The 23,379-nt window shown below is 41.5% G+C and overlaps 1 protein-coding gene across 3 annotated transcripts in view; it reads right to left on the bottom strand.

Moving 5' to 3' along the window:
• Positions 1 to 23,052, bottom strand: part of LOC137623940 (zinc finger and BTB domain-containing protein 46-like) — a 48,599-nt gene extending 25,547 nt beyond the window's left edge. For all 3 annotated transcript variants that reach the window (XM_068354700.1, XM_068354701.1, XM_068354699.1), the window contains exons 1-4: positions 22,942 to 23,052; positions 12,823 to 12,921; positions 6,350 to 6,982; positions 5,280 to 5,411 (exon numbers count right to left, since the gene is read on the bottom strand). In XM_068354700.1, coding sequence (XP_068210801.1) covers positions 5,280 to 5,411; positions 6,350 to 6,982; positions 12,823 to 12,903 — 846 coding nt within the window. In that variant the 5' untranslated portion in view covers positions 12,904 to 12,921; positions 22,942 to 23,052. The remainder of the gene's footprint in view (positions 1 to 5,279; positions 5,412 to 6,349; positions 6,983 to 12,822; positions 12,922 to 22,941) is intronic.
• Positions 23,053 to 23,379: the final 327 nt, after the last annotated feature.

Here is a 23,379-nt window from a genome sequence, read left to right as displayed (position 1 = left end):
ACATGGATATACGAGAACAAACTAAGGAAGAGGATATTTTCACATGTAAGAAAAAGAAATGGACATGGGCATAACGTATAATGTCAATGAGAGATAATATATAGACATTAAGAATGACAGCATTGGTCCCTAGAGATTACAAAAGCAGCAAATGAAGGAAGAGATGATGATGGATTGATGAGCTAAGTATAGAATGGCATAGAAGGACCATAAACAGATGCAAGTGGAAGGTTATGTCTGAGACCTTTGTCCTGCAGTGGACTAGTTAATGGCTAATGATGATGAATTAAGGAAAACAAAATTGTTTTTCAAAATTTGTGATCTCTTCGACAAAAATACAAACTATCACCCTTTAAAGGAGATTCATCCTTGGGTGGAGGTAGTCCCTATGAACCAAAATCTGGCTGGTTTAACTTTTTTCAGAAAATATTGAACCACCTTGTCCCATTTATCAGCGAAATTATTAACTCCAGCCAAACTCCAAAAGGTCTGAGTATTGGAAATGTCACAGGCATTAGGTTACGACCATACAGCGTAAAGGGTAATTGATCACATGGGAACAAACACCTTCAGCTATGGTAAGCAGCTCTTCTAAGACGCCACTCCAAAATCAAACCATTGTTCTTTAGTCTTGGGTAGTGCCCAGATGTATGAGACAATACCTCCTTGCTTGCTGACGTAAGCTATAACCATGGTGTTGTTACTCGTCAACAGTATTAAGTTCCCTATCAAACACACTTGGAAAGCTTTTAGTGCTGAATGCATTTTTAACAGGTTGATATGTAGGTGTTTTTCTTTTCTTATGGGAACAACCTCCCTTGAGTGACTTGATCCCTTAGATGCTCATCCCACTTCTCCCTGGATGGGTTCAAGAACAAAAGCATTTCAGAAGGTGGGAATTTAATCATTAAGCCATCAGGAAAGTTTGACCTATACCTCTTGCTCCACTGGAACAAGATGGGAAGGGAGATTGCTGGCTACGTCCAATGTAGCGTAAATTTCTTTAGGGAATGATGTCCCATACAACATTAACAACAACAGCCCTTGAGTTCTTACTTGAATAGGAATGAAAGCGCCATCTTTGAGCACGTTCATACGATCATCTGGTGAAAACACTCGCTGCTTCCGTACCAAAAAGCATGTCCAATTAATTCTTCCCCTGCTTTGACGCGAGACAAGACTTTATTTGATTCATCAAGATGCCCAGCTCACAACAGAAGAGGACAGTCTCTTTCAATTCTGAAGCAACGGCCTCTTGGAAGAGGCCAAGATCAGCCAGCCATTGAGATACAAAAGACATATCCCGTTCAATAGGACCCAAACAAAAACCAGAGTAAACACTTACACACTTGAGAAGCAGTGGTCAGTCCTAAGCTCCGGGCTTTAAAATGATACACTACACCATAGAGGATAAAGCAGAGGTATTTTCTGTAGAACGGATGAAGGGATATTTGAAAGTATGCGTCCTTCAACTAACACTGAAATTTAGTCTAGAAATTTACACTACTCTTTTTTTACCTCAAAAGATCTGCTTCCACTAGTCTACAATATCCAAGACTCCTCAGTAGATCTTAACGTACCTCTTAATGCTGGGCCTCCTGTCATGTTCTTGGTTGTAAATCTTTCGAGCTCTGGGTTTGGTCTGCTCTATTTATCTTCGACTATCTGCTTCCCAAGATGAATGAGGTTCTCAGTAGGTAACGCCTCTCCATGAAATGCCAGTAGCTTTGTGACATTGCCAACTTCAAACCTTCAGATCAAGGTGCATACTCATTGCACCAACTTTATGATAACAAAGTCAATTGTACCATCAAAGCCATGGAAATTCTCAAACTTGGAGGACAGTTTTTCTAAACATCTTTCAAGTTTGTCTCCTTCACTTCAGCACAAGCTCAATCAAAACTCTCCAGGGCTAAAGAATTATTGAAAGACTTCCAAAAGTTGTCCTCAGTTACTTATAAGGCCATAGAAAACCTCCTTCAAATATAGAAACCTTGAAAAGGCAATGAAACCTTGGTCCACAGACTGCAAAATGGTTATGGTATTGGGTGGAAGGTAAACCTCCTTGTTGAATTAATCCTCCAAGTGGGCAGTATGACTAGGGGCATTATCCAGCACTAACAACACTAAAGGACAAATCCTTGGAAGCAGAGTACCTCTTCACTTCTGTCACAAAAAGATGGTTAAACCAGTCTTTGAATACTTGGAGTGTCACCCAAGCGTTCTTGTTGAATCTCCAGATGACAGGCTGTTGACCTATCCACATGTTTTTTGTACCATTGGATTCTTAGTCTAATACACCAGCAAGGGCTTCAGGTTGTAGTTACCAGCAGCCTCACCTGTAAGAAGCAGTCAGTCTCTCATGCCACATTCACAACCTGGTGCTATCTTCTCCTTGGTGATGTAAGTACGATTTGGCATATGCTTCCAAAATAAACCTTTCTCATCTACATTAAAAATCTTTTCAACAAGGTAACCTTATGCTTTAATTACCTCAGCCAACGCAATAAGATACCAACTTGCTGCTTTCCCATGATTGCTAGAAGTTTCTCCTTGAATTTTTAATGTTATATTCCTATGACCTTTAAACTGCATGAACCAACGTCTACTGGCCACAAACTCTTCACCTTCACTGAATATGGTCTTCCAACTAAAGAATCAACACTCTGCACTTCAATAATGAGACCACTTTGGTGGTTCATAATAACAGTCGATTTACATAGAAGTTGAGTCCTTCACAGGATTAAGAATATGACCTTCATCCTACATAATAATCGCGACAGTCGATTTACTGTTCGAGTAAACGTCCAATTTTTGTCACCGTTTCTCCCTTTTCTGCTCGTTTCACAATGTTTATCAATTTCACTTCAATGGTGATGGCTTTCCTTTTCCTTGATAAACTGTCATCATCATCTGCCTTATGCTTGGGAGCCATGATGAGCAAAAAGTTTCTGTGAAAAATTACCAGAAAAGCACAGAAGAACTGTCAATCCGGAATGGCGTACACCTTAGCACAAAAGAAAAAACGACGTAGAACGCCATACCAAAGGCAAGTGAGGGATGCTCCGTTTTCTTCTGCTACCAAAACGAAATGTTGATCCACCGCATTTCTGCGAACTAGTCCGCCTGTTCATAATGACGTAAGTGTTGGAAGTTGATACACATTTCCTTTATACTGTAACTTTATGGAAGATGCATCATAAGTCCTACCATAGTTAATTTTAGTTTAAAAATCACAAATTTTAAGTAATTTGTATTTTTCCTAACAGTACTTACCTCGAACTACTTTCTTAACGAGTATCTGGGATCTCCTCCCAACCGACCAGAATTTTGTGTAGTTTACCCTACTCCCGTTTTCTATGCGGGGTAACCTCTGGCGGAGTGATACGCGACATGAGGCGAGCCGGGGTCAGAGAGCATGCTTGCTCAGGTCTCGAGCTCCAGTAAGTTTTCTGGCCGCGTCGCGATAACATCTCCACGCTCTCTCCTTACCCAGTGCGACCCTTTGTGTCTCACGCGGTCCCATTGTGTTCATTCCATACCCTTTCCCTCTGTGTTCGTCGTGTGGGGGCAGCTTATGTTCTCCTACAGCCACGTGCCCGGAGTACGAGTCCTGGAACGAGGTTCAGTGGGTGCGCTATGGCACCAAGAAGAAGGCATCCAAGAGGTCACCTAGGAAGCCAAGCCTCTCCTCGCCGCTTACTTCTCCCGATGCCTCGTCGGATAGAGCTTCTCAGCCGCCTTCCCCTACCCAGAGTATGGGACGAGGTAAGTCAGTTGCCGAGAAGAGGCCCATTGCTCTTCCCCAGGAGTCTGAGATTTCTGCTAGTGGGGATGTTTGTCAGTCCAGGCAAGTGGGGGGCCTGAGGGAGGGACGGGAGTGTGTTCGGAGGACGGAGTCCTGGTGCCAGCGGGGCCCGTCTCTTCCAATGATCCTATGTGGGGAAAGGCTGCTGCAGCCTCTTCCCTCGCTTCATGGGTCTGTATTTCAGGTATGTCAGCAGCCGGGGGAGACGCCGAGAAGGAGGACTCACCATCATTGGATCCCCTCGCATGGGCGCCGCCAAGGATGCCCCTCAGGTCGCACATGAGACTGGAGGAAGAGTTCGAGGCGTGGTTCCCAAGCAAGAAGTTACCTCGCTCTCCCCCAGCGCCTTCAGCAACGCTCCCTCCCGTCTTCCTGGAGCCTTCGTCACCTACGGACCGACTAGTGGGCGTGTAACATTATTAGAACATGGGATCTTCTATTGAAGGAGATTTCAATTGTTTTAGATTTCACGTTTATCACCTTAAGAGGAGCAGCAATATGACCAAGTTGTTTATTGTTAACGAAACCGCACGTCCAATAGAGTCTATTTCACTTGACCTATGTCAAAATGTTTAATTAATAAAATCAGAAGCAGAAACACATACCATCAGACAGGATTTCATGAAATATAAGAAATATTTCAGTTTTAGTATTAACCCGTTAGATCAAAGAACATTTCGTGCTTAAATTCTCATATTTGAGTTACTGGTCAATTTATACATAATTTCTTAGCCTTACCCCACTTGATTTTACCTTTAAGATTTTAAAGGATGTGTTGAATAACCAAAACTGAAATGGTTTGGTCATGTCATGAGAAAAGCTGAACATGTATGTAAAAGGGTTATGAACATTGAGGTTGAGGGCAAAAGGAGAGGAAGGCTAAAATTCAGGTGGAAAGATAAATTACTAAATGACATGAAGAAAAGGGTATAAGACAACAAGATGTACAGGGCAGAGGAAGATGAAGAAGGCTGACAAAAAACAGCAACCACATATAAAAATGGGAAAAGCTGAAGGCAAAGATGGAGAGTTGAATAACCAAAACTTAGACAGCAGTTTTAAAGGTTTAAAGATCTAAAGGTCACTCATGAATGGCAGAGGCAAGAGCTAGTAGCATTGCCCTATCAAACAGGACAATACCCTAGAGACTGACCGTATTACATATAATCAGCGTCCAAGCTCCCTCTCTACCCAAGCTAGGACCAAGGGGCCAGGCAATGGCTACTGATGACTCAGCAGATAGACCTATAGGCTCCTCCAAACCCCCCATCCTTAGCTCACAAGGATGGTGAGGTTGCAGTGATCAAAGGAACTTAACGAGTTTGAGTGGGACCCAAACCCCAGTCTGGCAATCATCAGTCAAGGACGCTACCACCAGGCCACTACAAGGGGGTGAAGGTTGTTTAGTCAGACTTGTAAAAACATAGAGAAAGTATGAAATAAATACTATAAATCTCCCATTATTACTAACCTTGAATGGAAGGAATATAGTCTCAGTGTTTGAACTGCAAGTGTCTTCGATAAACTCCTCTTTAATATTAACAAAATCCTCCTCACTGTCTGCAATACCTTTCGCTTCTTCCTCCGCCTCTCCAGCATTGTTCTGAAATACAAAAAAGCGCTTAAAGAAATCAAATTGCTATAAAGAATGAACATTTCAACTTTTGAGATATTTTCAGTTCATCGTGATAAATTTTATCTATCACTAATATAATGAATGCGATTAAAACTTAATGTGCTAAATACCATATCATTAACTAAAAACACCGTGAATAACTACAGTGGTTTAGGAAAATTGTCACTTACATGCAAGCCAGGTGTTAAATTTAGTAAATATTCATCGGTTTAAAACCTTAATTGGGAAAGAAGGACAATAAAATCTGAAAGGCTCCAACAGGGAAAGCAGCTCAATACAGAAAGAAAATAGAGAAGTAACTAATAAACTATAAAAACAAAATAATGGAAAAATATGAACTACCAGGTATATTAAGATAAGTAACCATGTTAAATAGTCATATTTACAACTATGAAATGAGACTTATGTCAACCTGTTTAACAGAAAAGCATTTGAAATAAGTTTGAATTTCTGCAGTTCCACAGATTCTCCATATTATGAAGACCATTCCACAGGCATAATTATTATTATTATTATTACTATCCAAGCTTCAACCCTACTTGGAAAAGCAAGATGCTATAAGCCCAGGGACTCCAATAGGGAAAAATAGCCCAGTGAGGAAAGGAAATAAGGAAATAAATAACTGAAGAGAACAAATTAACAATAAATCACTCTAAAAAAAGTAATGTCAAAAGAGATATGTCATATATAAACTATTAACAACGTCAAAAACAAATATGTCATATATAAACTATAAAAAGACTCATGTCCGCCTGGTCAATAAAAAAAGCATTTGCTCCAACAATAATAGTTTATTACATGAGAAAAAAATTAGTACCTGCATATAGGAAACCTAGTCTCTCTTACAAAATGGGGCCACCATGTTTTCTATGTCACTACAGGCACACTGGATATCAGTTACTCACCTTGGTTTCAGTTTCCTGAGTTAACATTCCACCATCAGAAATGCCCGATCCTACATTGTCTTCAGTAGCGGCTTCACCTGCCGTGAACGCAAAGTCAGTAGTTGTAACATCCTTTGCCATGCTTCCTTTCGCACTGTTCGAACAGGAATCATTCCCCTTAGTTTTTTTGTGTCGTTTAGGGTTTCTCCTTAATTTCACGGAGCTCCCAGTCAGTGTATCCCGTTTTCGTTTTTTTTCTGGATCCGCCGATTCACTTTCCAAAGTACTTTCCTTGCGACTCGCAGAATTAGTCGATAAACTGTATGTTACATTGGTCTGGCCATCAATTGAGAGGCAAACACTTCTTAATGCCTCTTCACATAGGCCTTTAATTTTCAGCTCTCTGGCAGAGTCAAATAACTGAGCAATATCTTTTTCCTGAACACTGACCTCTCCCAAGTATATAAAGTTCAAAATGGCCTCTAAACCACCTTTTTTCACATTGTTCAGCACTAGCACTGGATGAGAAAGGGGATGTAGATTTTCCGTCTGCTGTAACAGCTCTTCAAAATACTTACTGGACGAAGATAAGATCACTTTGTGAACAGGATACGTGTACCCGGAACAAATGATTGTTGCATCTGTATATTTGGTCTGTAAAAAAATATATATATATATGAATATTGACACTTAAATAAAAATAGATTTGTTGATGCATGTTTGGTAGAAAATATAATGAATAATAATTCAGCTAACTTTCACATTTGCATTATATCTAATAATATCAAAAGTACAAATAAAACAAAAGCGAATAAACAGCTAATTATCTCATATTTTTTAGTTGAAAGTCTTTTACTGTATTGCAGAACTTTATAAAGTCAGATATAATAATTACAACTTCTATTTATGAACAGCCTTTAAATAAGACTTTTCATTCAACTTAAGGAATTCTTAGTAGGAAGTAGCAACCAACTTACAAGATGAAAAAAATTACAGTACGGATAACTACAGTACTCTCATCTGAATATTTGAAACAAAAAATTACAACTATGAAACCTTGTTTCTACATCAATGCAACCTTGTTTCTACAACAATGAAACCTTGTTTCTACAACAATGAAACCTTGTTTCTACAACAATGAAACCTTGTTTCTACAACATAGCTTTGCTTATTTACAAAAACCAAACAATCATCTTTGGACATCCAGGCTTGTAATTACTGATGGGTTCACCTTTCGTTCTTTAAAATAGGGAGCCACACTAATTGATGGGTCGTAAGTCCCATTACAACAGAACTCGTTGGTTCTTTTTCCTCAATGGAAATGTCAGTCTACCTGGTCATGTAGTAGAGCAAAGACGACAACTCCGGCAACCCTCTAACATTCCATTAAAGGGATGAATAGACTGATAGGGTCTGGTCTATACAGTAAGATTGACACGTGGTCAAATGAGGAATCACTTTCTCCGGAGGAAGTGCAGTCCGAAATGATATACTGTACCTGGGACATGACAATTAACAAGTTGGTACTGTATATATTTTACCCTCCTGCCCCTCGTCAAGGGAGAGATACTTCTCTAAGTATGAAGCTCAGGAGAGTAGGAAAGATGAAGGAGAAGAGCTAGTCATTCTATCTTTCATTCTAGACTTACATCTAGTTGTTCTACCTTTCATTTAAGATTTACATCTATACAATACCATAGACATGATGCTTCCTGTCCTGTGCAGGAGCTGGGCGCACTATGTAACTACTTTAGCAACCAACACAAGACCAAGAACACAATTGACACGGTACTTGTAGGTATAATGAACTCTCATAAGTAAAGAGCCTTCAGGGTTGTTTAGCATTACAAACACCAGCCTTCATCACCTGGCTGACAGCAAGATTCTTTGAAGGTAGGGTGAACTTTACCAATGACTTCATGGGCTCTGGTCCTGGCTGGAACCTTGACCTTCTCAGTTGCCGAGGTGTATGCCCTATGTTTTGTCTCACAAAGACAGAAAGAGATCATATTATTGACACCACTTTCTTGGTTTTCACAATGCTATGGAGGAGGTGTTGAAATTCAGACCTGAGGTGATAAGTTCTCTTCAGATATTATCGCAAAACCCCCACAGGACACAAAAGCATCTCCTCTTGGTTGCCATCTGATGCTTCATGTCAAGTAATGGAGAAGATCACGAGCTTGGGGTTGTGCACCGAAGGGTTCTGGAATTGGCCACAAATACCTTCCACCCATAAGTGTAGATGACTAAAAGAGGCAGAGTATCTTGCCTATTCTCTTCAAAGAAATAATCTTCATGATCAGAATTCTAACAACATTCTCAAGGCTCAAAAAGGGTACACATAAATCCTTGAAAACTAGGGTCACTCCCACCCCTGGAGTGTGGTGTCCCTGGATGAGCAATACTGATCAACACTCAGTGTTGTTCAACTCCCACAAGAGGAAGATCTATACCCTTCAGTCAAATGGCAGTACTCAAGGTTTAGCAATAGTATTTGACAAACGCGACAGAGAAGCACCTCTCAGCGAAGGAAGACAAAGAAATTCACGATCTCCAATAGAGATGCTCCGATAGAAGTATCACTTCTACGACACCAATTGCCGAAGATGGTCCATTTCCCTGGTAAACAGCTACAGAGGAATATTGCAAGTGTTCTGAGATCTCGTTTACTCAGAGATGCTGAATAGCCACCAACTGTGAAGTTCCAGCAACTTAATGGATTGGTAGCAACTTTGAAGATGCGGCTGACAGAAACGTATGAACCACAAATGTAGTTCTCTGGAAACCTCGGTTAGAAGTGCTGACAGCTAAGGATACCTCTCAGCATGTGGTCATCTGGAAGCCACCTGGATCAGTCCGAGGCCTGGCATAATCATACTGTAGTCAGTTGATAAGCGGGCAGAACAGGAACAATGGAGGAGAGGCATAGGCATCCAGGTGATCCAAAGAGCATTGGATGAAGTCTTCAAACACTGCTCAAAGATCTGGAAAGGGGGAACAAAATAAGGGGATTTCCTGCTTAGCAGTGTAGTAAGCAGGTCAAACACTGGAGATCCCAACAGAACAAAAAGCCTTACCATTACATAAGGATGCGAGACCACTCCAACCTTACAACCTGCCTGTGGCGACAGTGCGTTCCTCTTGCCTGGATTGTACTTGGCTGACAACTCTACGGCATGAAATGCCACACCCAGATGTTCATCTCCTTCGTCAGCAAAGGAGTGCAAAACCCTGTCCTCTTGCTTGTTGATCTAGGCTACTACAATAGTGTTGTTGCTTATCAACACTTATCAAATACCTTCTCAAATGTTATTGGAATACTTCTGGAGCTAGAAACGTTGCTTGCATTTCTAGGTTGTTGATGTGCAGATGTTTCTCTTCTTCCAGGTTATTCTGGTGTGCACCTTAGCCATCCTTTGATGCATCTGAGACAGCTGCATGTCCAGAAGTGGGGAATAAAGTGGGACTACCCTGGTGAGGTATTGCTTGTTTAGTCATCAGGCCAGATTGTCCCGAACCTCCTGCCCTGCTGGAGCAAAGATTTAGATGATACTTTTAAGCTGACCAGTGATCCATCACACTGAAGGGGATGTAGACACCCTTGAAGAACAAGTTTCTCCAGAGAGGAAAGCTAGAAGTATTATCTTGGACAAGAACAGGCAGGGTTCCTCCCTGAACTTGCTAATGCAATTCTAAAGGAAGGACTTAAACCTCTACATGAGTATAAGATTGGACTTCTTCTAATCCCTAGATCATGACAAAATGGAACTAGAGCAACTGCCTCCCTGAAGCGGCCAGAATCAGCCAATCATCGAGATACCTTGATAGACGTATCCCTTGTGAATGGGCCAAGCTGCTACCAGGGTGAACACCTGAGTGAATGCCTGAGGAGCCGTACACAGTCCAAAGCACAGTCTTGAAATGGTACACTGTACTGTAGAAGGACAAGGGGACATACTTCCAAGAGGACTGATGAATGGGTACTAGGAAGCATGAAGTCTCCTTCTCTCATGGAATCCAGCACAGGCCCTGAAGGTGGAACTCAGATCCCCTTACACAGTCTACTGAACTTATGCACGAGTGCAAATACATTCAAACTCGAATTTTCCCTTTGCCTACAGGAAGTGGGCCGGCGTGAATAGGGAGTCAGATGGTGATACCTGTCTAGCCTTTGGCCCTGATAGAATCACGGGGCTGAGCTATCAGTAGTTATTTTCCTTTGGTACTATTACTTACTACTCTTTCTGGTCTCTTGTCCCCCTATCTCGCATATTGATAGTGATTTTGTCCGATCCTCCAACATCATTGGAGCGGGCAGAGCGAGAAGAAAGCTCTTGTTCAGAAGAGCAAGAAGAAAGCTCTTGTTGTTCGGCAGAGTGACAAGAAGACTCTTGTTTTTCGGCAGAGCAACAAGAAGACTTGTTGTTCAGCAGAGCGACAAGAATAATCGTGTTTCTTGGCATTGCGACAAGAAGACTCTTGTTGTTCGGCAGAGCTACAAGAAGACTTGTTGTTTGGCAGAGTGACAAGAAGACTCTTGTTGTTTGGCAGAGCAAGAAGAAAGCTCTTGTTCGGCAGAGCGAGAAGAAAACTCTTGTTCGACAGAGCGACAAGAAGACTCTTGTTGTTTGGCAGAGCAAGAAGAAAGCTATTGCTGTTCAGTAGAACCAGAGGAGCAACATGAGATTTCCTCTCCACCTTTTGCAGGTCTCTTCCAGGCAGCTTTCAATGTTCACGCTGGTATCACCAAAACGTGTTGGAAGCGTCCCAAGGCAGGAGAGGGACAAGGGCAAGTCCTGACCAGGAGCGCTGGCACTTGGTCTCTCCCAAGACCCAGCGAGTTCCTGTACCTCACACAGAAAGCATTTCCTAAAGGGTCAGGGTTTGGTGTTGTGCAATTCCTCCCATGAAATGGTTCACATTTCAGGATACTCTCCTCAATTGGTAGTCCTGGGCTTTAGCAATTTCTTCTTCTTGGGGGTGGCAAGCATTACGTCGGAAGTGATGAAGGAGGCATAGAATGAGGAGAGATGACGGGAAAGAGAGCACGTACAATTCGTTTTCCTCTTGTTACTCTTCATCATTGTCAAGAATTTCCGGCTGTTGGTGACCTCCCTACAGAAAGTAAAGACACAGGAGGTTCCATAGCAGCTGGCAATGGCTCATTGAAGGACATCATATCAGTTTGCTCTTCTGCAGAAGGGGCAATTGAAGAGGAAGGCATAGAGTCATGAGACATCTTAGAACTAGCCACTCCTAGCACCTAAATTAGTATCTCAGCAGACAGAGCACCATGTATGCCTAGGGAAGACTTAAAACTTACCTAAGATCAAGTCCTTGCAGTGAGGGTCACCAACAGGTGTCACAATAACAGTTTTTTTTAGAGGGAGGCAGGGGGTATTGCCCTCACCAGGGGAAGATAATACACCCGATTCCTTCAAAGGCACTCCCAGAGAGCAAGGCAGTCTCCCTTCCTGTAAATTCATACAGAGGACACAGCCATGGCAGAACCTAAAGGAGACACAGAGGGCTTAGTTTCTTCAGAATTAGCTTAGGAGTTGCCAAGTCATATGCCAATCAGTCCCTCTTAGAGTACTGTATTCGCAAAGTACGCCCACTACATAGGAGGTCATGATCTACTCTCATTACAAGGAGATGCCTACAAATGGACATATCCCTGCAAAATTAAGAGTTGATGGGGATCTCCCTATGTCTTACACATATACTAGCCACAACAAGGACCAGTTTTACCTGGGGAAAGCCGCATGTCTGATCTTGGGGTAGCCATCCAAAAAACAAGATAGCAAACACTCAGGAAATAGATAAGAAAAGATTAATTAGCCAAATTGTAAGACACAGCGAGGAACATGCATACAGAGTTACAACAAAGTCAAAAGTGAGGTTTCCAAGAAAACCAAACACTGTTTACCTTGTTATTTAGTTTAACAGCAGGTTTCCTGCTTCACTGACGTCATATGCCTACTAAGGGTCGATGATTTGTAATATGTGTAAGAACAAATAATAGAATGAAAGAATCTAAAAATATCCTCTCAGTAAATCCAAGGCCAAAAATTTTATCAGTTCCTCTTTACTGCATGAAAATATTTTGTGTAATTAAACAAGAAATAGAATGGATGCGTTTCTCAAAAGTAAGTTAAAATCAATAATTATACAGTATTTTAAATGAATTGTATAAAATTAAAAGAGACAATGTCAATGGAAAGATCTGGATATTGAGGAGCTACTGTCCTTGACCTACTTAAAATCACACTACCAATGTATTTACAATTAAATTTTGAGTGACCTATAACTTAGCATTTTTAAAGATTTAGTATTTACATTGGCACAGAACTGTATATCAAATCTCTACAGCAATTTATATTTCAATGCTTACCAAAGATTAGATTTTAGCATTTAATTTAGTTTCCATTTCATTAAGTATACCTCAACAGAAAAATGCCACACTGGAAAACAAATATGGAGTAACTTACCTCATCTCTATACTTGAGTATAATATTTGTCATCTCGCTAGAATGGGATTTCCAGACCACCTGGCAATTTCTGGCATCCATCTTCCAAAAGTAACGCACCTGAAAAATATACAGTAGAGCAAATTAAATTCATATTGTGAAGAACAATACTCAAACCATATTTCACCAAAACTAAATTAAAACGACACTTTTCTTATCTTCCCTAGGACGTTGTGTCTTTACTTATCAGGTAGGCTTCTCCCTTGTACTTTTGAATGACAGAGTTAAGGTAACTGAGGTGGCTAACCCAAATACGCAAAATTTTCTTTCTTAGTCTGGTCATGGAAAGGTTTATGGGGCAAAGGGCCCGCCCTCTAAACTAGGATAGGTGGGTGTGGTAAGATAAGACCCGTTTCCCTTATTTTACTTACGTTTTCAGTCATAACGTCTAGAATTCTCATACTGTAAGATAATGATTTGAAAAATATGGGCTTCTGCTAAATATCATCATCAAAATCATTCAAATTACTTCTTTTTGTCTTTATCATGAATACTGAGCGATACTGAAATTTTAGTTTTTTAAGAGGGTCTCGTAGGTTTCTCTCTAACCACTAATTTCCAGCCGGAATAGAGGGCAAAGTCATTTAAAATACACTACAAAAGGTAGGTTAATATAATTTCCTATAGGAAAATTAGTCCTGTTGTAACTATAAATTTACCATTACCTATATTCTATTTTGCAGCAATGGAGTATTTCAAGGAAAAGTTATATGGGAAAAAAGTAAATTGGAAAAAAAAAGATTACATGAATGAAAACATATAAGAGTAATATCAATGTGATATGATTCCATAACCATTTGAACTTTTGAACAAATAACCAAAGTTAAATTTTGGTTAGCCACCCTCCTGTTTTGCTGTAATTTATATTTTTCTTGAGTAAAACACATGAAAGCAAAAAACACTTCTTCTCCATACAGTATATTATCTGCGCAAATGCATAAGAGAAAATATCAATCATTACATTATGTATGGAATTTTTATAAGTTATTTGTTTATCTTCACAGTGTCACAAAGTGTAGCTCTCATATGTTAATACATTTGTTCCCATCCTACTTACCTCCTCTTCATTGCACACCGTGACAATTTTCATCTAAATTGCGCAGTACCTCCACTCACTGAGCTCGGTGCTCCAATGGAAATGCTATACTTTCTCTAAGTGCAATACTATTAGCAATTAGATTTTGGCGTGCCCTATTCATTTGTTTAAGCATGTACCCACCTTGCAATAATAATTTTCCCTCTCGTTTTTATGACTTTTACTTTTAATTGGCCAATCAGAATCCAGATATTTTTTAATCACTCCTTTTCATTAGGTTTTCTTCATAATCGTTACAGAATGCAGCAATTGATTTTCAAATAAAAATTCTTAGTTGAGGCATGGCTACCGAATGGGAAAGAGCTCAACACAGTATACCCCTAGACAAAGGCATTAGACTATTTTCCAGTAATAGCGAAGAACGTTCTAAATTTCTATATAATCACGTAATGCTTCCATCAGAAATAAAATGTTAGAGGCTTTGTAGATAAGCGGCCATATCTTCTCGCGGCCGCAGAAAACAGGAATTTCTTCCCGTTATTTAACCGTTCACAAGACTACAACAGGTGGCCACTATCGTACATACATCCCCTATTTTTACCTCCGCCAACGAAGTTGGGAGGAGGTTACGTTTGCAACCCTTTGTGTATGTTTGTGAACAGCTTCCTGGCCATAATTTTAATCGTACTGTACTCGCAGGCTAACGGTCCCCTGCGACCCCTCAAACACTGTCGTTATTATACAAACCCAACCTAACCGAACCTAGTAGTTCCAAGGTCACAACCCCTAGCCGGGGGCAAGCCACCGGACCCCATTCGTAAATCTCTCTCCTACACAAAAAAAAGCTATGGGCAGCACTCTAAATCATATCTTAACCACAATGTAATAATAAAAAAATTAGTCGCTGAAGTCTAAATCCTCGGGTTCTTGCGCCTTCACAGGGGCCCTTATCCCTTTTACCCCCAAAGGACGTACTGGTACGTTTCACAAAACTCGTCCCTTTACCCCCATGGACGTACCAGTACGTCCTTGCAAAAAACTGCTATTTACATTTTATTTTGCATATTTTTTATAATTTTTTGAGAAACTTCAGACATTTTCAAAAAGAATGAGACCAACCTGACCTCTCTATGACAAAAATTAAGGCTGTTAGAGCAATTTAAAAAAAATATACTGCAAAATGTGCTTGAAAAAAAATAACCCCTGGGGGTTAAGGGTTGGAAAATGATATTTTAATTATAAAATAAATTTTTGAATATACTTACCCGGTGAATATATAATAGCTGCAACTCTGTTGCTCGACAGACACATACAGTAAAAAACTCGCCAGCGATCGCTATACAGGTTGCGGGTGTGCCCACCAGCGCCAATTGTCGGCCAGATACCACTCTCGATGTAAACAAAGACTCAATTTCTTCTCATCCCACTGCGTCTCTATTGGGGAGGAAGGGAGGGTCGTTTAATTTATATATTCACCGGGTAAGTATATTCAAAAATTTATTTTATAATTAAAATATCATTTTTAAATATTTAACTTAGCCGGTGAATAAATAATAGCTGATTCACACCCAAGGAGGTGGGTAGAGACCAGAGTTAAATATGTTTACATCGTATAAGCTAAGAGTTTTTTTATTTCATTTTGGCAGTTATCAATATAACAAAACCAAAATAAATAGGTACCTGGTAAGGAAGTCGACTTAGACGATTACTCTACCTTGTAAGTACGTCTTCCTTACGGAGCCCAGCGATCCTCTTAGGATGCTGACAGACCCCCAGGAGCTGAAGTATCAAGGGCTGTAACCCATACAACAGGACCTCATCAAACCCCTAATCTGGGCGCTCTCAAGAAATGACTTTGACCACCCGCCAAATCAACCAGGATGCGAAAGGCTTCTTAGCCTTCCGGACAACCCATAAAAACATTAAAACATTCCAAGAGACAGATTAAAAGGATATGGAATTAGGGAATTGTAGTGGTTGAGCCCTCACCCACTACTGCACTCGCTGCTACGAATGGTCCCAGTGTGTAGCAGTTCTCGTAAAGAGACTGGACATCTTTCAAGTAAAATGACGCGAACACTGACTTGCTTCTCCAATAGGTTGCGTCCATGATACTTTGCAGAGATCTATTTTGCTTAAAGGCCACGGAAGTTGCTACAGCTCTAACCTCGTGCGTCTTAACCTTAAGCAAAGATCGGTCTTCCTCACTCAAGTGTGAATGAGCTTCTCGTATTAACAATCTGATAAAACATGACAAAGCATTCTTTGACATAGGCAAGGATGGTTTCTTAACCGAACACCATAACGCTTCAGATTGGCCTCGTAAAGGTTTAGTACGAGCTAAGTAGAACTTAAGAGCTCTAACAGGGCATAAGACTCTTTCTAGTTCATTGCCTACGATCTCCGATAATCTAGGAATATCGAAAGATTTAGGCCAAGGACGAGAAGGTAGCTCATTTTTGGCTAGGAAACCAAGTTGCAGAGAACAAGTAGCTTTTTCTGACGAAAACCCGATGTTCTTGCTGAAGGCATGAAGCTCACTGACTCTTTTAGCCGAGGCTAAGCATACCAGGAAAAGAGTCTTAAGAGTGAGATCTTTCAAAGAGGGTGACTGCAAAGGCTCAAACCTGTCTGACATGAGGAATCTTAGGACCACGTCTAAATTCCACCCAGGAGTAGCCAAACGACGCTCCTTAGAGGTCTCGAAAGACTTAAGGAGGTCTTGCAGATCTTTATTGTTGGAAAGATCTAAGCCTCTATGCCGGAAGACCGAGGCCAACATGCTTCTGTAGCCCTTGATAGTAGGAGCTGAAAGGGATCGTACTTTTCTCAGGTATAAGAGAAAATCAGCTATTTGGGCTACAGAGGTACTGGTCGAGGATACGGATACTGACTTGCACCAGTCTCAGAAGACTTCCCACTTCGATTGGTAGACTCTAATGGTAGACGCTCTCCTTGCTCTAGCAATCGCACTGGCTGCCTCCTTCGAAAAGCCTCTAGCTTTCGAGAGTCTTTCGATAGTCTGAAGGCAGTCAGACGAAGAGCGTGGAGGCTTTGGTGTACCTTCTTTACGTGTGGTTGACGTAGAAGGTCTACTCTTAGAGGAAGACTTCTGGGAACGTCTACTAGCCATCGAAGTACCTCGGTGAACCATTCTCTCGCGGGCCAGAGGGGAGCAACTAACGTCAACCTTGTCCCTTCGTGAGAGGCGAATTTCTGCAGTACCTTGTTGACAATCTTGAATGGTGGGAATGCGTAAAGATCTAGATGTGACCAATCTAGGAGGAAGGCATCTATATGTATTGCTGCTGGGTCCGGGACTGGAGAGCAATAGATTGGAAGCCTCTTGGTCAGCGAGGTTGCAAAGAGATCTATGGTGGGTTGACCCCAAGTCGCCCAAAGTCTCTTGCACACATCCTTGTGGAGGGTCCATTCGATTGGAATTACTTGACCTTTCCGACTGAGACAATCTGCTAGGACGTTCAAGTCGCCCTGGATGAACCTCGTTACTAGGGAGATGCCTCGATCTTTTGATCAGATGAGCAGGTCCCTTGCGATCTCGTACAAAGTCAGTGAGTGGGTACCTCCCTGTTTGGAAATGTACGCCAAGGCCGTGGTGTTGTCCGAGTTTACCTCCACCACCTTGCCTCGAAGGAGATTCTCGAAGCTTATCAAGGCCAGATGAACCGCCAAAAGCTCCTTGCTGTTGATATGCATGCTCCTCTGACTCGAGTTCCAGAGACCTGAGCATTCCCGCCCCAGCCCAAGTCCGATGCGTCCAAGAAGAGAATGTGGTTGGGTATCTGAACTGCCAGGGGAAGACCCTCTCGTAGGCTGATATTGTCCTTCCACCAAGTCAGACAAGACTTTATCTTTTCGGAAATCGGGATCGAGACCGCCTCTAGCGTCTTGTCCTTTTTCCAGTGAAAAGCCAGATGGAATTGAAGAGGACGGAGGTGTAGCCTTCCTAGCGAGACAAATTGCTCCAGGGATGAAAGCGTCCCTACCAGACTCATCCACAGCCTGACTGAGCAGCGTTCTTTCTTCAGCATCTTCTGGATGGAGAGCAGGGCTTGATCTATTCTGGGGGCCGACGGAAAAGCCCGAAAAACTCGACTGTGAATCTCCATCCCTAAATACAGAATAGTTTGGGATGGGACCAGCTGTGACTTTTCCAAATTGACTAGGAGTCCCAATTCCTTGGCCAGATCTAGAGTCCAATTGAGATCCTTCAGACAGCGATGACTGGAAGAGGCTCTGAGAAGCCAGTCGTCCAAGTAGAGGGAGGCTCTGATCTCCGATAGCTCGAAACTGGTACCCCACATTCCTGTAAACAAACCTCAGAAACGGTTGGGAATCCGGGTGTATAGGAATGTGGAAGTATGCCTCCTGAAGGTCGAGAGAGACCATCCAGTCGCCTTCCATAAATGCTGTCAAGACAGCCTGGTAGACTTCATCGCGAAGTTTGTCTTGACAATGAACACATTGAGCGCACTTGCCTCTTACGTACTCCTGCAGTGAACATGGCTGTCAAATCATGGAGCCATCCCTGAGGGACTTGTCCCTGCAGAGAACGTGGCTGTCAGATCATTGGAGCCATCCCTGAAAGCCTTGTTTATGCATGACATAATTGTACAGCAAAACTTCAAAGGCTCGAAAACAGCTGTGAAGTTGACCTGTAAAATCTTGGAGCGTCTCCTGGCCAGGCGCCAGGGAGAGTCTACGAGATTTGAGAAGTCTATCTGGGCAGAGGCAGGAACTCCCAAGCCGAGAACTTCTCTCGTGTCATATCAGACTCTCGCTCTATAAGCCAGTTTAAAAGAAGGGAAAGCAAAGGCTGTATCCCCCAAACTCCTCCTGGTGATAAACCAGTCGCCTAGCAAACGTAAAGCTCTCTAGGAGAGCGAGAGAGCACTAGCTTATAAAACAACGGCTTCGAAGTAGCTAGGCCTAGTGTAAGCTCTGACGTTTAGGCGAACGAGGAGCAGCAGTTACAAAAAGATCCGGACAAAGATCCTTAAAAATCAGCATGATTTATTTAAAGTCCATAGAGGGCTAAGCAGCTTTAGGCTCCTCTCCGTCTGACAGAGTCCTCAAGGGAATATCAGTAGGAGGGGGAACAGCAACTTCCTCATCTAAAGGAACCTTGTCCGATAATAGCTGAGTCTCAAGCAAGGGAGAGACCTACCGTGGTGGCAATGCTTTACAAGCAGAGTCCACACGCACTGGTGCATTAGTAGCGAACCCGGACGCAACGTCATGTAACTGCTTGACAGTCTGTGAACTGTCAACAACAACAGGTGCGAGAGACCAGGACGCAACGTCATGTAACTGCTTGACAGTCTGTGAACTGTCAACAACAACAGGTGCGTGAGGACGCACAGCGTCCACTCGAGACTGCTTTGACCGCCTAGATTGAGCAGTCAAAACAACTCTAGAATGCGGAGGTTGACGCACAGCGTCAAAACAAGTCAACTCCGATTGTTAGCGAACGTCCTGAACGTCAACAGGAGCATCAGCAAGTGGCCTAACGTCCAAATGTGGCTGAAAATCCACACGAGACCGCATCGAGTGTGGTTCTAAACAACCTGACTGACGTGACTTAGCTACGCCAACGTCACCAGGACGCACAAAGGAACGTTAGGTTGGCTGAAAGCCAGGATCTCGATAAGATAAACGGCTAGGCTCAACGGACTAATCGGCAGAATAGTCTTCCATAAGGGAGGCAAGCTTATTCTGCATGTCTTGCCGTACAACCCATTTAGGATCAACGGAAATGGTTGCGGTAAGAGACGAGGGTAACGTATGTGACCGCAAAACCTTGCCAACAAAAAGACTCTCGGAGTCTGTGTTACGCTTTTGATAGGCGGCGAGCAGTTTTCCGATGACTGCATAGGGTCAGAGCTGTCCTAATGGCTACAACCAGGACGCTGGACCTGTCCTGAAAGGACTGACTTTCGCTTAAGAGCCTCGAAACCTTGTTTCAGGTTTCTTATGCGAAAAGCCTTCGGATGACGAGGAGAAAATTGTCTCTCTCGCCTTATGGTAGGGGAGATCTTGGTAAGATACACCCGATACCATAGAGGGAACGTCTGTTCGCTGATCAAGGCCTCTCGAACCCATAAGTCGTACGACATTACTTCTCCCCTGGGCTTGGGAGCTTGCAAGAGGTCCCGGACTAGGTGAACGACAGGCACGAACAGACGAACCCTCGGTTACGCAACACTGTAACACTTTGCGCAATATCACTTTATCACTACGATTTTCTGTTTTGCACTTATTTCACTGAAATCGAAACTTTAACTGATTTCTACCTGAAGCACGCAATTCTACCCTCATCAAAAGGTTATAATTGCGAAATCAGTCGTATAATGCAAGCACATTAATACCAGCAAAAAACAGTAAACATCTTTTAAGATAAAAAAATCAGTGGCAGGGGAAGAGACTAAACACTAGTTCATTCAAAACTACGTTTTCAATCTCTCACCGTACATTGCCTGGGGACGAGAATAAAACTAAAAACGTTTTATCCTTTCTCCCCGTACAGAGACTAGGGACGAGAGTAACTCGAGAACAACGTTACCCGCTTGAACGGAACGTTTTCTCTCCTCTCTCTCCCTCCGTCTCTATCTCTCTCTCTCTCTCTCTCTTGATTTCGCACCTAAGAGAAGAGCCCAATTACGTTTCGTCAAAAAAACATGTTATTTGACCAAAGGAAAAAACTGAAAGGTTTTTCAATTAAAAAGTTCCTTTAAAATAGAATTTAAAACATTTAAGCTTTGAAAGAAGAATGAACAAAACGTCAGAATCGATTTACTCTTTCTGCAAAGTGAAACCGTGATACTCTCTCTCTCTATCGTAACGATAGAGCGCAAACTGCGTAGCATAAATAAACTAAACGTTAGTTCATCTTTGAAAACAGTACGAAGACTATTCAAAGAAAATCTTTCATAAAATATTTATTAAAAATATTCATTTAAAAAGTTTTAAATCATTAGCTCTTTAAAAGCTATTTACGATTGAAAGGGCTCAACGTTGTTTAACTTCGGTTTCCAAGTTAGGACCGCCTACTCTCAGGAAAGGTCGCATATAAACAAATCATTAAAATTTATTTATTTTTTTTTTTTTTTGTTTATTATAAATGGAAAGTTAATCGAAGAGGCCTAATAAAGGCGGTGAGATATAAAATATATAGAGGAAAATCTATAATTAATTTATAACGTGATAAGATAATTGCTAAAAGCCTAAACACACTTCCGTCTAAGGGAAGGGTCGGCCATTTAAAAGTCAAAGAAAGTCCATACTCTCTTTGTCATCAAAAATTAAATCTATCCAAAAAGGAGTTCAAGATTTAAGATGAAGATAAAACACCTGCACTGCGAAAGCTCAAACCAAAATGAAGTACTTCACCAAATATGTTGAGAAAACTCCAGGTTCTACAGCGAGTAAAAGTACGTCTTGTCGACACGTCGACAGAGAAGAAATTGAGTCTTTGTTTACATCGAGAGTGGTATCTGGCCGACAGTTGGCGCTGGTGGGCACACCCGCAACCTGTATAGCGATCGCTGGCGAGTTTTTTACTGTATGTGTCTGTCGAGCAACAGAGTTGCAGCTATTATATATTCACCGGCTAAGTTAAATATTTAAAATTTCCAAATAGCCTGGGGGTAAAAGGGTTAAAATCACCTAAAAGCCCTTCTCGAAACAAAAAATAAAAAATTTACTGGGTAACTCAAGTAAAGTCCCATAGGTCTAAAAACCTTATTGTCTTCAAAGCATCAAGCTGTAATAAACTCAACGCCATCGCTCAAACTATAAGGAACACGTCTGTCCATTACGGTGTTTAGCTTTGGAAAGGGTTGACCTCGTGCAGGTCAATCTCAGGGCGGGGGTGAGGGGGGGATTAAAAATTTTGAAATCACGCGACCAACAAAAGTAGGCCTACAAGCGCACGGAAACGAACGGTTAGTTCGGGTGTTTTGTTTGACACTGGCTTTATCTACCTTAACATCTTAACTAGATGTTGGCTAACCTAACCTTTGGTTGTATATATAACAAATCAGTGTTTGGCATAATTTCAGGCCATGTCCCAACGAACTACAATCTTAACAAGGGGTTAAGAATGTAGATAGTCGCGATTAGCGAAAACATAAGTCCGAAAATCAATACATTTCCAGGCTTGTGCCACCAGCTGATAGGCGAACAGAGCGCCGCCTAACGGGTGTTATTATAGTTAGGCAGGAAACAATGCTTGGGGGAAATTTAACAATCGAGTAACTTGGCCGTGGCTTCAGCGAACGGCGCATTATAACGACCTTTCCCCTACCTAACAATTCATAATTATCATAGCAGTATCAAATGCCACTAAAAAGGACATGCCCCAACTAACTACAAACTTAACCAAGGAGTAGGAATGTATATTGATGGGACAGCATTAAATTGTAAATCCGAACGATTCTTATCCTGTGACGACACAGGCTCTACCTATCGGGAAAGTTTGGAAACTAAGCAGGAGCTACCCATGACTTGCGTTCGGACCGGGCTGAACTTAGAAAATATTGCTGTGGTAAAGGTAAAATATATTATTTACAATGATAAAATAACTTCATATTATGGTATATCGGATCATAGTAAAGAACATCTTCCCAATAATTAAAAACGATTTGGCTGGTAATAAGAAAGATATCTGCCTGTCCCTATGAACTACATTCACCCCGCTGGGTGGGAGACTACCGAAATATCACCCAAAGGGAAGACTTACAAGATCTTCTAGTATCGACAGAATTAACCACCCACGGGGTCAGTACAGGACCCAAGAGCATTAGAGGTCAAACCTGATAGTTATACTATGAAATAACACTTATATAGCATCGTTGAGGTCATTAAAATGATGTATAAAACCATAAAATAAGCTTGACATTTACGTATAAAACTTCCTCTTAAAACTACATTAGAATGTTTGAACGTATCAATTGAGTTGCGCTAAGACAGGTTTAAAGCAATATAAAAGACATGCATGAAATAATAAACGTCAAGTAACTCACGTTATTAATTTAAGAGAATTATTTCAATAATTTATTGGTTAAACGAAGATTATATGTTCCAGGAATTCCTAGTTCCTCGCTGTGTTGCCAGATGGGTTAGTGTAAAAATCCCCATAACTCATGATAAAAAATCCCCCAAAAATACCCATTTCCACAAATATTTTCTTCTGATCTTGTAGGGTTTACTCAGATAGAAATGAACTCACCATACTTTATATAGAGTGCAAGTAAACTAATTGAAACAATATACGGATTTACTAATTTTTGTTTCTTCACAGAAATTTGTACATAATATCAACATCAGACACCCAAAATCCCCAAATCTAGGGATAAATTCCCATATCAGGTTCGACGCTTGGCGTTCTTTCATTGAAGTTCTTTGTAGTGTTGGGATACATCTTTGTAACGGCTCTCCTTGTTATTAAATTTAAAATGTAA

The sequence above is a fragment of the Palaemon carinicauda genome, chromosome 2, assembly GCF_036898095.1.
Source record: "Palaemon carinicauda isolate YSFRI2023 chromosome 2, ASM3689809v2, whole genome shotgun sequence".
In the NCBI taxonomy this organism is placed as follows: domain Eukaryota; kingdom Metazoa; phylum Arthropoda; class Malacostraca; order Decapoda; family Palaemonidae; genus Palaemon; species Palaemon carinicauda.
Note: the sequence above shows the minus strand (reverse complement) of the source record. Positions and strands in the feature narration are given on the sequence as shown.